Source organism: Triticum dicoccoides, chromosome 3A (genome assembly GCF_002162155.2).
Source record: "Triticum dicoccoides isolate Atlit2015 ecotype Zavitan chromosome 3A, WEW_v2.0, whole genome shotgun sequence".
Classification (NCBI taxonomy): domain Eukaryota; kingdom Viridiplantae; phylum Streptophyta; class Magnoliopsida; order Poales; family Poaceae; genus Triticum; species Triticum dicoccoides.
Window position 1 is genome coordinate 422,363,681 of NC_041384.1, and position 15,230 is coordinate 422,378,910.

The window sequence follows — 15,230 nt, forward strand, 5'->3', positions numbered from 1 at the left end:
TCATCCATAGAAACATAAAGAGCTTTAATTGATTCATCTACTTTAGGCACAAAAAATTTCATCTTGAGATTTTCCACATCATGAGCAATTCTATCGACACTTCTAGAAAAATCATCAATCTTACTCAACTTTTCTTCTATGGAAGTGTTGAAAACTTTTTGAGTGTTGATAAATTCTTTAATATTATTCTCAAGATCATATGTGTTCCTATTATTATTATGAGATTGATTTCCATAGGAATTACCATAATTATTAGAGGAATTACTAGGAACAGGCCTAGGATTAAAATTACCTCTATAAGCATTGTTGTTGAAATTATCTCGAGAGATAAAATTCACATCTATGGAATCACTATTTTGCTCAATCAAAGTAGACAAAGGCACATCATTAAGATCAATAGGAGCACTTCTACTAGCAACCAATTTCACAAGAGCGTCAACCTTTTCACTCAAAGATGAAATTTCTTCAGCCGAATTAACTTTTTTACTAGTAGGAGCTCTTTCGGTATGCCATTGCGAATAATTCGCCATTATATTGTCAAGCAATTTGGTGGCTTCACCCAAAGTAATTTCCATAAACGTACCACCCAGAGCGGAATCTAAAAGATTACGAGAAACAAAATTCAACCCCGCATAAAAAAATTGTATGATCATCCAAAGATTTAACCCATGAGTTGGGCAATTACTTAGCATCATTTTCATCCTTTCCAAAGATTGTGCAACATCCTCATGTTCAAGTTGCTTGAAATTCATGATCTGGGTTCTAAGGGAAAAAAATTGCGCGAGGAAAATACTTAGTGATAAAAGCATCTTTGCACTTATTCCAGGAATCGATACTATTGTGAGGCAAAGAAGAGAACCAATTTTTTGCAGAATCACGCAAGGAAAACGGAAATAATTTCATCTTCACCACATCATTGTCCACATCTTTTTTCTTTTGCATATTGCATAATTCCATGAAGGTATTAAGATGGGACGCAACATCCTCATTAGGAGTACCGAAAAATTGAACTTTCATAACGACATTCAACAAAGCAGTATTAATATCACAAGATTCCACACTAGCAGCGGGAAGAGCAACCGGAGTGCCAATAAAATCATTGTTGTTGGTATTTGAGAAATCACATAACTTGGTGTTCTCTTGAGTCAGGATGATCACACAACAAGATTGCACTCAAAAACAGATTCGGCACGAAAACGGCAAACGGAAAAGAGAGGCGAATAAAACGGCAAATTTTTATGAAGTGGGGGAGAGGAAAACAAGAGGCAAATGGCAAATAATGTAAATTGCAAGGAGATGAGATTTGTGATTAGGAACCTGGTATATGTTGAAGTGCCTCCCCGGCAACGGCGTGAGAAATTCCTTTTGATGTCGCTTGAAGCTACGTCGGTATTTCCCCAAAGAGGAAGGGATGATGCAACACAGCGACGGTAGGTATTTCCCTCAGATATGAAACCAAGGTTATCGAACCAGTAGGAGAACCAAGAAACACAACGTAAATAGCCCCTTCACACAGATAACGAATCCTCGCAACCCGACATGTTAAAGGGGTTGTCAATCCCTTTTGGGTAACGGTGCTAGAAATTGGTGCGTGACGGGAAAAGTTGTAATAGAATGGATAAATAGATTTCAAATAAAATAAATTGCAGCAAAGTATTTTTGTATTTTTGGATTAATAGATCTGAAAATAAAAGCAAATAAAAGTAGATCGCAAAGGAAAATATATGAGAAAGAACACCCGGGGGCCATAGGTTTCACTAGTGGCTTCTCTCGAGAAAAATAGTAGACGGTGGGTAAACAAATTACTGTTGGGCAATTGATAGAACTTCAAATAATTATGACGATATCCAGGCAATGATCATTATATAGGCATCACATCCAAGATTAGTAGACCGACTCCTACCTGCATCTACTACTATTACTCCACACATCGCCCGCTATCAAGCATGCATCTAGTGTATTAAGTTCATGGACAAACGGAGTAATGCAATAAGAATGATGAAATGATGTAGACAAGTACTATCTATGTAGACATAGACCCCATCGTTTTATCCGTAGTAGCAACGATACATACGTGTCGTTTCCCTTTCTTGTCACTGGGATCAAGCACCGTAAGATCGAACCCAGTACAAAGCACCTCTTCCCATTGCAAGATAAATAGATTAAGTTGGCTAAACAACCCAAATATTGGATAAGAAATCATGCATATAAGAGATCAAAGAAACTCAAACAACTTTCATGGATATAAAAAGATATAACTGATCATAAACTCAAAGTTCAATAGATCCTAACAAACACACCGCAAAAAGAGTTACATCATATGGATCTCCAAGAGACCTTTGTATTAAGAATCAAGAGAGAGAGAGAGAGAGAGAGAGAGAGAGAGAGATGAAGCCATCTAGCTACTAACTACGGATCTGAAGGTCTACAAAGAACCACTCACGCATCACCAGAGAGGCACCAATGGAGGTGGTGAACCCCATCCGAGATGGTGTCTAGATTGGATCTGGTGATTCTGGACTCTGCGGCGGCTGGATGAATATTTCGTCGATGCCTCTAGGGTTCTAGAAATATTGGGGTATTTATAGAGCAAAGATATGGTCCGGGGGACACCCGAGGTGGGCACAACCCACCAGGGCGCGCTTGGGCCTCCTGGCGCACCCTGGTGGGTTGTGCCCCCCTCGGGGCACCCCCCCAGACGTAGCCAGTGCATGTTGTGTTCCTTCTGGCCCATAAAAATTCTCCGTAAAGTTTCGGGGCATTTGGACTCCATCTGATATTGATTTTCTGTGATGTAAAAAACATGGAAAAAACAGCAACTGGCACTTGGCACTATGTCAATAGGTTAGTAACAAAAAATGATATTAAATGACTATAAAATGATTATAAAACATCCAAGATTGATAATATAACAGCATGGAATAATCAAAAATTATAGATACATTGGAGAAGTATCAGTAGGTCACGTTTTTTGTCATGCATGTACATCCTTGACGATTTTATGATAGAATCAAGATAGTCATACCGATGCTGTCGTAGAAGTGTTCCATGACATTACCAAAATTATCATCACAGAAGTGTCCACTTCCATGATGATAAATCGCACATCATAGAAGTGCTTTCGTCGTTAAGCTATCGGGTTTCGGTTTGGACCCGATAACCCGTTAATAGCCCAGACCAATGGGCATTTTCCACGTGTAAAATCATGATTGGCTGGAGGAAACATGTGTCTGCTCCTCGGTGGGCCAGATGTCCTCCATCCATTGGAGGAGACATGCCTATGATATGTTGACATGTGGCAGGGCCCAACAGAGGCCCATATAGGTTAAAAAAGCCAGCCCAGTCAAAGGCCCATGGTACTTACTCAGGTACTAGTGGGCCAGCCCAATAATGGCATGTTTAAACATGTCCCATTTACGTCCTGAAACCAGATCTGGTCCGTTAATTGTTTGCCGAATATTTGGGCCCAATTACGGCCCAGTGACTTTCGGCCCATTTCATGGGCCCATTTCAGCCTGGAGTGGCTTTCGGCCTGGGAATGGCCTGTGCTGCCCATGGATCATCTATGGTCTGACGCGACATCCGACCCACTAATGGCCCGTGATAAAGGTGGAAACAGTTCAGCCCAACGTGACTTTGGGCCTGTTAAAGGCCCGTCGTATAATTCGGTCCGTTGATGCCTGTACTAAGCTTTTGGCCTCTTAAAGGCCCATGATATCAGTGGGCCAACTAAGGCCCGAGATATGTTTCGGCCTGGTAATGTCCTGTCATATAACTGGGCCAAAAAAGGCCTGGTCTACATTTCAGCATGCTGAAGGCCCATTGACGACTAGTGAAAATTGAGGCCCAACATGCGTTTCGGCCTGCTAAAGGCCCATGGTTTCTTATGGGCCATAATAGGCCAGCAGAATATTCAGCATGTTAATGGCCCAAAGCTACATGGGCCAAACTAAGCGATGGGTCCACAAAAGGCCCAACTAAAATTTGGGTCGAATATAGGCCGGAGTAAGTTGTGGGCCTGGCGCAAAGTGTGAAGGCCCCAATGGCCATTCGGGCCAAAGAAAATTGCAGGCTAGCCCAATTGTCGCCTGCTAAAAACCAGGCCCATTAGAGGCGAATGTTTCGGCCCGATCGACTACATCAGTTTTTTTTAGATAGTGAATGATAGCAGTAACTAGTAGGAATTAAGAACAAACCTACTCTATACAATAAATAAATTACGGCATAGTAACTTAGAATAAACCTACACTATACAATAAAGAATTTATGGTATATTACATCCACTAGGTATCGAAGTTCGCCACCAGTGATCATAAAGCGCAACGAAGAAGCAGATTACAAAAAATGGGCGCCATTGCAGCATAACAAAATAATACTAAACTGAGATCACTTCCAAGACAATTAAAGAAAGGTTAGCCTTCCATGGGAACTGCTGCGCAAGCTGCTGAGCACGGCTGTGAGACCGGCCTAGCATGTCGGTCATAGCTTCTAGGTGTAGCTGTTTAGCAATGAGGTTCTCATTGGCGTTCTCCGCAATCTTTCTTAGAGATAGGACTTCAAGTTGAAGTTCAGTTGCAGAATGCCTTTCTACTAGAACTTGGGACTGAAGAAGTCGAACTGATTCAGACAGTGAATTCTGTGAGCTTGTCTGACTGCTAGTCTCAAGTAACTTGAACACTGCATCAAGGCAAGACTTTGGGGTTGTCTCGCTATCTTCAATATGTTTTGCCTTCTTTGCTGCAATATATGTTCGGTTTGTCTCACAGCCTTCAGCAGACTTGTACATCCATCAGGCATATCACCCTGAAACAAGCAGAGAGATGACAGGTTTTGCACATGTATAAACAAAGATGATAACTGTGTTGTCAATTCCATCCTATTTCAAATTATAAAATAAAGAGTAAGTTCAAAATATCAATAGCATAATTTGGCATTGTTCATAATGTGGGGAGCTTCACCACACTACTTGATTACCATGTCAACATAACAAGCATAGATGCAGGGCAAAGACAATCATTGTATCTATTTTGGTTAATGTGCATGGCATGTTGTTCATATCATCAGCTACATCAGTAAGATAAAACAGGAGATGACAAGGTGCAAACGTGGGCTGCTTCACCACACACTGCATTATAGATCCACAAAAACAAGCATACATATAGGGAGTACTAAGTAATGTGCATGGTATGAATAAGGAATTTGGTTTTACAAGTAAAACTTGGAACTTACAGTTGTTGCGAACATGCATTTTGATAGAAATAGCAAACTAAACAGCAGTTAATGATAGGGAGTATGAGCAAATTAAACAACAGTTGAGGATAAAGGCTTTAGAAGGACTGACTTACAGTAACAGTTAACACCGGCTTTATAATGCCCTTCTCCATGTCAAGGGAAGTATAACTCAAGAATTTCATCACAAAATCTTCTTCATAAGCATTGCCTGTACTCTACATTTTGTAGAGAGTAATTATAGATATGATAGTACTGGAAGTGATAGAGGATAATGAAGATAAGATGCAGATTGATGCTACATAATCAACTACCAATCCCTGGAAGTATAAGCGTTATATGACAAAATGTACTGACAAGAGCAATCGGCTACACTTCTGCATTGGCATTGTCCGTGTAATCAACTTTTTGGTAAGATTAAATATAGATCTGATATTTTTTAGTAAATGGTGGGCGAGGGAGATAAGATGCAGAATGCTACACAATGAACCAATCCCTCTTCCCATAATACAAGAGTGTTTTGAACATTGTGTACTGTACAAAACGTTCTTATATTATGGGACGGAGGGAGTAGCTGTTAATGTAAGTACAGTGATAGACGACGTTCAGTCATTACAAGAGGACTGCAGAGCTAAACCTCTTTAAAAGCATTGGGTTGATTCTAAATTTATGTAAGAGTCTATATGGATCTTATAATGTCCACCAAATGGACGATAACGAGGCGAACATGTGCAGTGATGCTACATAATCAAACATCTATGAATGTAAGTATGGTCATACAGGGCAAGAGGTACTCACAAGAGCAATGTAGTGTGCAGTATAGTTGTGAGATTCTGTGGTCCCTTGAGAATGAATGTTATTCTGCTAACAGTTTTCGTACAAGTTAGACGTTGATAATTGCGAGGAGATGAGATTTGTGATTAGGAACCTAGTAGATGTAGATGATCCTCCTCGGCAATGGCACCAAAAATTCCTTTTGATGTCACTTGAAGGTACGTTGATATTTCCCCAAAGAAGAAGAGATGATGCAGCACATCAGTGGTAGGTATTTCCCTCGGATATGAAACCAAGGTTATCGAACCAGTAGGAGAACCAAGAAACACAGCATAAACAACCCCTGCACACAAATAACAAATACTCGCAACCCGACGTGTTAAAGGGGTTGTCAATGCCTTTTGGGTACGGCGCCAGAAATTGGTGCGTGGACGGGAGAAAGCTGTAAATGTTGATATATCGAACGTCAAATAAAATGAATTGCAACAAGGTATTTTTGGATTTTTGGTTTAGTAGATATGAAAATAAAAGGCAAATAAAATAGATACGAAGGCAAATAATATGAGAAAGAGACCCGGGGGCGTAGGTTTCACTAGTGGCTTCTCTCGAGAAAAATAGCAAACGGTGGGTAAACAAGTTACTGTTGGGCAATTGATAGAACTTCAAATACTCATGATGATACCCAGGCAATGATCATTACATAGGCATCACGTCCAAGATTAGTAGACCGACTCCTGCCTCCATCTACTACTATTACTCCACACATCGACCGCTCTCCAGCATGCATCTAGTGTATTAAGTTCATGGAGAAATGCGGTAATGCAATAAGAACGATGACATGATGTAGATAAGATCTATCTATGTCAAGATACACCCCATCGTTTTATCCTTAGTAGCAACGATACATATGTGTCGGTTCCCCTTCTGTCACTGGGATCAAGCACCGTAAGATCGAACCCACTACAAAGCACCTATTCTCATTGCAAGATAAATAGATCAAGTTGGCCAAACAAAACCCAAATATTGGAGAAGAAATATGAGGCTATAAGGAATCATGCATATAAGAGATCAAAGAAACTCAAATACTTTCATGGATATAAAAAGGTAGATCTGATCATAAACTCAAAGTTCATCTGATCCCAACAAACACATCGCAAAAGAGTTACATCATATGGATCTCCAAGAGACCATTGTATTGAGAATCCTGTGAGAGAGAGGAAGCCATCTAGCTACTAACTACAGACCCGAAGGTCTACATAGAACTACTCATGCATCATCGAAGAGGCACCAATGGAAGTGGTGAACCCCTCCGTGATGGTATCTAGATTGGATCTGGTGGTTCTGGACTCTGCGGTTGCTGGAATTGATTTTCATCGACTCCCCTAGGGTTTCTGGAATATTGGCGTATTTATAGAGCAAAGAGCTGTTCTGGGGGGGGGGCAACCGAGGTGGACACAACCCACCAGGGGGCGCCTGGGCCTCCTGGCACGCCCTCGTAGGTTATACTCTCCTCGAAGCACCCCCCCAGGCGTAGCCGTGGCCCATTAGGTTTCTTCTGGTCCATAAAAAATCTCCGTAAACTTTCGTGGCATTTGAACTCCGTTTGATATTGATTTCCTGTGATGTAAAAAACATGCGGAAAACAACAACTGACACTTGGCACTATGTCAATAGGTTAGTACCAAAAATGATATAAAATGACTATAAAATGATTATAAAACATCCAAGATTGATAATATAACAGTATGGAACAATAAAAAATTATAGATACGTTAGAGACGTATCATACGTTCAGGCAAATGCAGAAATGTAGTTCAAATTGTGATGTGATATCATAGACAGTACCTTACACTGCAGACGAGACCAATGTGTAACAAGATTATTCCAGTTGTCGGCGTTCTAGAAACGGGGGTCCCCAGACTTGCCTGCCTATGGCGTGGCTCAAGCGGGGGCTCAAGCGGGGGCCCATTTTCATCAGCTCAAGCTCAAGACCCTCGCGAGGGGACGAGCCTCGCGGGGCGGACGACAGGAAGCTTCCTCAGAGGCAGCCTCATCAGGCAGGCTCGCGAGGAGGCAGAGAGATCAAGGCAGGGGTACCTCGCGAGGAACCCGTGACGCAAGCAATGACGATCGAGACCAGGCGGGCGCCGGACTGCGCAGTGTCCTTGTTTCCCCTTTGGTGCAAAGGGGGCAAGCACAGGCCAAGGCATCAAGCAAAGGTTACCATTCCGGTGCAACAAGACCAAGACCAGCCGGACGGCAGGACGGAGGTCACCGTGGAGCCCAAAACGGCGTCATCGCCAGTGCTTTTGGCAGCCGAAGACCACCTTTGGTCAGGATAACTTGTACTAGATGTTCCCCTTTGAAATGGCCAATTGTTGGCGCCCTTCCCGCTCATTGTTTGGGGAGAGGCCCAGGGCCTCTATAAATAGAGCTAGCCACCACAGAAGGAGGGGACGGCTGGAAATCTGGTAGACCCTAGCAAAGAGAGAGGAAGAGGCGACTGAACTCACCCTAGCAGTTCATCGCACCAGCCCATGAACCCCTCTCGCGGGGCTGTTCTTCCCTTGTACTGTCCATCATCAGCCCAGAGGCAATCCACCACACCACACACTGGAGTAGGGTATTACACCACAACGGTGGCCCAAACCAGTATAAACCTCGTGTCTCTTATGTTGTTCATCATTTTCATCTTAGTTCGCACGAGAGGATTGGACGTAGATCGGTAGGGGAGAGATCTCCGCATGCACCCTAGTGTTTGAACCTCAAGGGTCTATCGGAACCCGAAACCCGACATTTGGCGCGCCAGGTAAGGGTGCGCCGAAATCTTCCTTCCGTTGTTCGCGTGTGATCTTCCGTCATGTCCATGGCTGACGCTCGTCAGGCTCGCGCCGAGCGCCGGGCTGCTCACGCCGCTCACGTCGCCCAGACAGCGCCCGTCGGCGGCCCCCTCGTCCTTCCCTGTTGCCCGCCGCCAATGCCGCCACCGGCCCGGCGGGGAGCGAGCAGCAGGCCTCGTCCCAGCACCCCTCAGTGCGGCGGGATGGCCGCACCGCCACCACGTCGCTGACTCCAGCTGGCTTGTCGTCCCACGCCCGTCGCGCACCTATGGATGCGCACGCCTTAGTGCTCTTGGCGCGGGAGCTCCTGCACTACCGCCCCGTCGACGACCTCTACGAGGACTGGCTTGCCTGCATCACTGAGCTCGTCAGTGCCGCAAGGGGCTCCCCCTTGCGGTCCCTCTCGCTGCCTCGCCCTCCGTCCCGTGCAGGGGGCGAGGATCAAGAGGCGCCTCCGCCGCCTCCTCCCCAAGAAGGTGCCTTGGCTCCAAGGCGCGCAGCCCCAGGGCAAGACCCTCCACGTCCGGTGCCTGCACAGCAAGAAGGGAGCTGCCAAGAGATCCCACGTCCCCGGGAAGGTGCTCGCGCGCTCCCAGTGCCGGCGCGCCAAGATCGCGCCCCAGCGCCTCCACGACAAAACCCCGCGCTGCTCCCAGTGGCGGCGCGTGGTGACCTGCAACAACGACTCCAGCACCAGCAAAGGGCGTCGGTGGCCACGGCGGGCTGCCTCGCCTTCACCCCCGAGCTGCGCGGCGTCACATGGCCAGGCAAGTTCAAGCCTGACCTCTCTCCCCGCTACGATGGCACAGCGGACCTTGCGGAGTTCCTGCAGCTCTACGAGCTGGGCATCGTAGCCGCCAACGGAGACGAGAAGGTCATGGCGAATTGGTTCCCCATGGCACTCAAGAATGGCGCCCGCACCTGGCTCCTGAACCTGGATCCCGGCACGATCTCCTCCTGGAGCAAGATGCGCACCCGCTTTATCGCCAACTTCCAGGGCACTCGCGACCGCCCCCCGGCCGTGAGCGACCTGCGCTGCATCAAGCAACAGACAGGAGAAACCCTGCAGAAGTACATCCAGTGCTTCAACTACGCTCGCCTCAAGATCCCCAAGGTGACTGAAGAAGCCATCATCTCAGCCTTCTCCGACGGCGTGCGCGACGTCAAGATGAAGGAAGAGCTAGCAATCCATGAAGACCTGTGCACATCCATGGAGCTGTTCAACTTGGCGACCAAGTGCGTCAGGGCTGAGGAAGGGCGTCTCTCCCTCCTCGAGCTCCCGGCAGCCGACCGGAAGAAAAGAAGCTCAAGGCCAAGGACGTGAAGCGCAAGGGGGCTGCCGTGCTAGCAGCGGAACCGGACACCAAGCGAGGCAGGGATCAGCCTGAGTCATCCAAGGGCGGACGGTACTGCGTGTAGCACGACCTCCACACACTACAAGAAATATGTCAACTTGCGACCATCACTGTTGGTCACTGAATGGTCATTGTTTTCCATTTGTGACCTTTTTGTGACCAAAAACAGATAGTCAAAAGCTGGCAGTCGTAAACTGAAATTAACGACCTTCTCTGTGAGAAGGTCGTAGACGTTTACGACCAAAACAAAAGGTCATTGGTTCAACGACCTTTTGCTTTGGTCACTAGCTGTCTGCCCAGGCCACGTCGGATCCGACGTGGCAAAATTGCGACCAAATGAAAAGATCATTGACAAGAATCAGCCCGGTCCGATTAGGTGTCTATATGGGCCATGCCCATTAATTCATCCCATTTAATGTATTTTTTCCCAATGTTTTGATTAGCTACATGGGCCTGGCCCAACAATTTAGCCTTCTATTTTCCAGACTTTTACAGTCTATTTCATTTTTTTACAATCCATTTGAGGCCTCGGCCTTTTTACAGTCCAGTTCTTGTTTGGGCCTTGGCCATTTTACAATCCATTTAATTTTGGGGACTTTTTCATTAAGTTGGTCTAACTTGCCAACTTTCTACTTCTCACATTTCACAGAACACAAAAGAAAAATATTTCAGATGGAACATAACTAAATTCTTCAAATGGTAGGCAAAATTAGCCTATTACAGTCTTTACATAGTATTCATAGAAACATATATGCTGACTACTACCGATTACAATATAATTAGCTACGAAGTACAACCAGAACAAGAGGCATGCTTCATCGTCTTCCTCTTCCAACTTCCGAAAATCAAATCACCTAGCATTGAAAGGATCAAGCATCAGAAGCATGTAAAACATCAAACTAATAAATGAATGGATGTAGTATGAAAATCACGATAGCACTAGTATGTTTCAACTTAGTTTGCTTATAAGAAAACATATGGCCTGATACTTATGTGCAAAGTTTGAGAAAACGCTGGGTGTTAATTATGCGTTCGACCACCTACTTGCGCTTTTTTAGCTTAGGCGTGATAAGCGCAATTAGGCGCAATTATGGGTTTTCTACACTGTTGTATGAATACGGACAACAAAGAGCAGTTTGCCATAAAAAATAATGTTAGAATGTAAATACGGACAACAAAGAGCAGTTTATAACCTTGTTCTCTCTCCAGTATGTTGCTCCTCCCTCTTTATGCGTTGTCCTCTGACCCTTTCCCTCCAATGCAGCGGGCAACACCTACATACATCATAGAGAAGATGGCAAGATGTTAGCAGGAGCAACCAGCAAGCTAGCGAAGCATCGAACAAAACTTTGAAAGCATCATATACCATGTAACAATGTAAATCACTACATTGTAATAAGAACTGAGAAGCTTATCAAGCAAGCAATGGGCAGATCATATCACAACTTCACAAGCAAGCATGAGTTAACAACAAATTAGAAATTTGTAGCACCAGCTAGAGGCACCAACAGGCAACAACATTAGCTAGCAGTAGCAGCTACCAGCAAGCAAACAACAGCAATACAACACGGCGCAAAAGCAGCAAGCCAGCGACCAAAGCAATCAGCTAAAGCAGCAGCCAGCAATAGGCCAGCAACAGGCCAACAAAAGCAGCAGTCAGTACAAGCAGCAGCAGGCCAGTAGGGTCAGTATATTTCCTTGGAAATATACTCACAGCCCTGCAAATAACAATGTGCATCAAACAAGAAACCACCAGAGCTAAAGCATCTAGAGAAACCGAATATGGTGTCCACTTTATGCTACAACATCATCATCAGGATCAAAACAACATATGGATATTCGGTGATATATTAGACCATATATAGTACCACTACAATAAAATAGGACGCCATATGCGGCTGTGCACCATCTTACTTTGGTCTCTGGTCCAGATGTCAATGGCTGCACTTGCTTCTCTGGTCCAGATGCGTCTTCCTCTCCATACAAACCAAATTTCACAAACTGCTAGAGCATTCTTTGCCATAAAATATTCTTTGTTGTGGCCCGCTTTTAACTTGAAGCAGCTGCATTTTTAGATGGAGAGGACAAAAGTTAGGTAAGTGATAAAAAGCATCTACCAAAAAAGTTGATCTCCACAAACTCAGCAAGTGGATAACAGCCACTGTTCCTATTTTAATGAAGAACGCCCCAAGCAAATAACAACAACAGATGGGCATAAGACAAAAAAATTGGCAATCACAGCATTATATGCACGACCAGGTGCTTTTAGTGAACAATGAAGGCTTATCACATCTTACTAGGATCTTCTATTTAACGTGTCCGCAAAACAAAACAGTATGAGAGGACCACTTGCCTATTTTGTTTCTAGTTTTATCAGTGCTTTTCATGGCTAACTGAACAAGGCCAAGAGTCGAGACATTGAGGCCAGTTGGGAAGTGTCGAATACCCACTTGGTGAGTAACAAACATCATGTTTCAGCAGCAGTACGTACAAATCCTTGTGTAGTACAAGCAAGAGTACCATGTCCTACTCCTAATTACACATAGTAGATGGCAAGAGTGAGAGTGGCGCTTACTTGTCCTGTATAGAACCCATAACAATCTTTGTGACCCCATGATGCCTGACCAAAGCAACGATGTCGTCATTGATCTGTTCCTTCTCTGTTACAAGAACAGTTGCCTGCACCTGTGGCCAAAGGAAATACTCAGTTTGTTGGGCTAATTTGATTTGTACTGCTACTTGCTGAAAACTGGAGTAGTAATTATAATCTATAAAAGGGAAGAGCAAGTTTTGACAAGTAAATGTCGGTTGCACGACCAAGTAGAAATAATTGATTTAAGTAGGGTAACATAGAGATCCACAACTCTAGATGGAAAGTCTGAATGTGGTGGTTAGACGGGACCAGACAAATTAAGATACGGTTGAGTTGTCCCTCAATCATAGCAATGGTCAACACCCTATTCTACTATTTAAGATACGATAGCCGTAGTGCTGCACAATTTGCCGTGTTTAGAGAGAAACAAGGAAACTTGATCTACACTCATTGACCAACCTGTCGATCAGAGCAAAGGCAGCCGGCCTAATATATCGATCCATTGATAAGTAGAGTATCAATGCCACCAGTTCACAGTGGAAGAAGTCATCCATGCCACCAGTTCTGAAAAAGGAGAACAATGTATCCAACGTTTTATCATTCTGGAAGAGAAAAAGAGTAAATGTTTCGACGAAAAGAAGGATGACCATAAATTAGGCACTTGCCTGCAGATGCCGCATCCATCGTAGTGATACTGCTTATTTGAGATCTGTAACAGGGTAACATTGCTGTCAGACATCGAAAATGAAAATGCTTCATAGAGTAACTATTCCTTTTCTCAGGCATGTGAACAATCTTACATCATTGTCAAAGAAGTTGCATTTCTCAAAGAAGTATTTTTCACAGAATGTAAAAATGCTTCATAGAGTAACTATTCCTCTATCTACTTTTCAGAAAATTCTCCTTGAATCTAGTCATAGCAATGACAAGAGGTCCAAGACTTGGACAATAGTACTAAAATAAAAAACACAGCACTGAACATTTACTGAAGCAATATGAATGAATCAACAGCAACTCCAGTACATACTTCAGATCTGAAGAGTATCTTAAATTGAACACAATTGGCATTGGAATTATCACACACTGGTGCCCAGTACTTTTCACACCAAAAAATCGAAGGCGGCATCCGCCTGGATCAGGGCTCTACATCGAGGTTAAACGCTGGATCTGGCAAACTCGAATCATCATCTTTCACATGCCAAACACCACGGGGGAGACAAGCCGTCGGGTCAATCCTAGCAACACGCGGTGGCAGATCTAGATGGTAAATCAGGCAGCAGGAATAGAACCTAGGCCGTGGGTAAAGAGTTACTGCTTGCTAGTGTCACACGCATCATACATGGCATGGATGTAGTTAGGAGCCCGCATTTGCAGTTGCGGTGGCGTGAGTCGGAACAAAATTGGGGAATGATACATGGTTCTTGCCTTCCAAAAAACGCATGCATACTCAACAGAGAGTATTCCCTGCCACGAGCAGCAAGATAAGCAGGGTTTGGGCGAGATCTAGTGAGGTGCAGGGCTGCTCGTTTGGTACCTGGATGTATGGGGTGAGGAGGGAGAGTTGCATCACCCAGCCAAACTGCACGCCGGCGGCGACCATGCAGACCAGCACCACCCGGTACTTGGGCGCGCCCTTCCTGCCGCTGCCCTGCTCCTCCTTGGGCCGGTCGGCGTCACCGCCACTGCTGGTGCTATTGAGGCGGACGAGCTCCATCTCGGCGTCCCGGATGTGGTGGTACGACATGCGGATTGCCGTGGCCCTGCCGCCCCTGCCGGAGTCCATGTCCGGCGGGCACCGGCAGATCCCGGGGTAGGGGGGGTTAGGTCAGGGTCCGGCGTGCCACGGTGGTGGTGCAGGGCGGCGAGATCTGCTGGGAGGCAGGCAGATGCGGGAGGGCACGGGGCGGAAAGCGGAGGGAAGAGGACAAAATTGGCGAGAGGTCGCTGGGATCGGACGATGGAGATGGCGGCGGGAGGGAGGAGGGAAGCGCTAGGGTTCGCGCAAGAGGGAGAGAGGCGGGCACGAGGGGTCGGGTGGGGTTCAGGCGAGAGAGTGATAGGGGTTTGTTGCGGTGGGCTGTATGAATGGATCGATGGACGGATCTTTGCCATGTCATCAATCCATGCCATACTGATTTCACCAATCACAATTGAGCTTATGTAATTTTGTCTTTTCCTTTTATTTCTCTTGTATTTTTTACCCTCCTAATTAGGGTGAATATTGAACATATTGTCCTTTCGTAACTTGAAAATGTACCAATATTGTGCACATGTGTGTATCTTGGGACAACAAACAATGTTGATTTGAGGGGTTTTCATTTTCTTTGCACAAAATATCATTTTTCAATTTTTTGAGTGCCAATAATCGGGTTTTTGTGAAGGAACTATCATATATTTGTTGGAAAATTGGACCAAATCATTTTTCATAGATACTAGGCC

The 15,230-nt window shown here is 45.0% G+C and overlaps 1 protein-coding gene across 1 annotated transcript; it reads right to left on the reverse strand.

Annotated features, from left to right (window-relative positions):
- Window positions 1-10,864: 10,864 nt before the first annotated feature.
- LOC119271589 (sucrose transport protein SUT4-like) lies at window positions 10,865-14,830 on the reverse strand. Its single transcript, XM_037553350.1, has 7 exons — window positions 14,326-14,830; window positions 13,457-13,500; window positions 13,251-13,355; window positions 12,774-12,883; window positions 12,113-12,261; window positions 11,392-11,472; window positions 10,865-11,052 (listed from the first exon to the last, which is right to left on the reverse strand). Exons 1-4 carry the CDS (start codon window positions 14,572-14,574, stop codon window positions 12,862-12,864), a joined length of 420 nt encoding a protein of 139 aa, XP_037409247.1. The 5' UTR covers window positions 14,575-14,830; the 3' UTR covers window positions 10,865-11,052; window positions 11,392-11,472; window positions 12,113-12,261; window positions 12,774-12,861.
- Window positions 14,831-15,230: the final 400 nt, after the last annotated feature.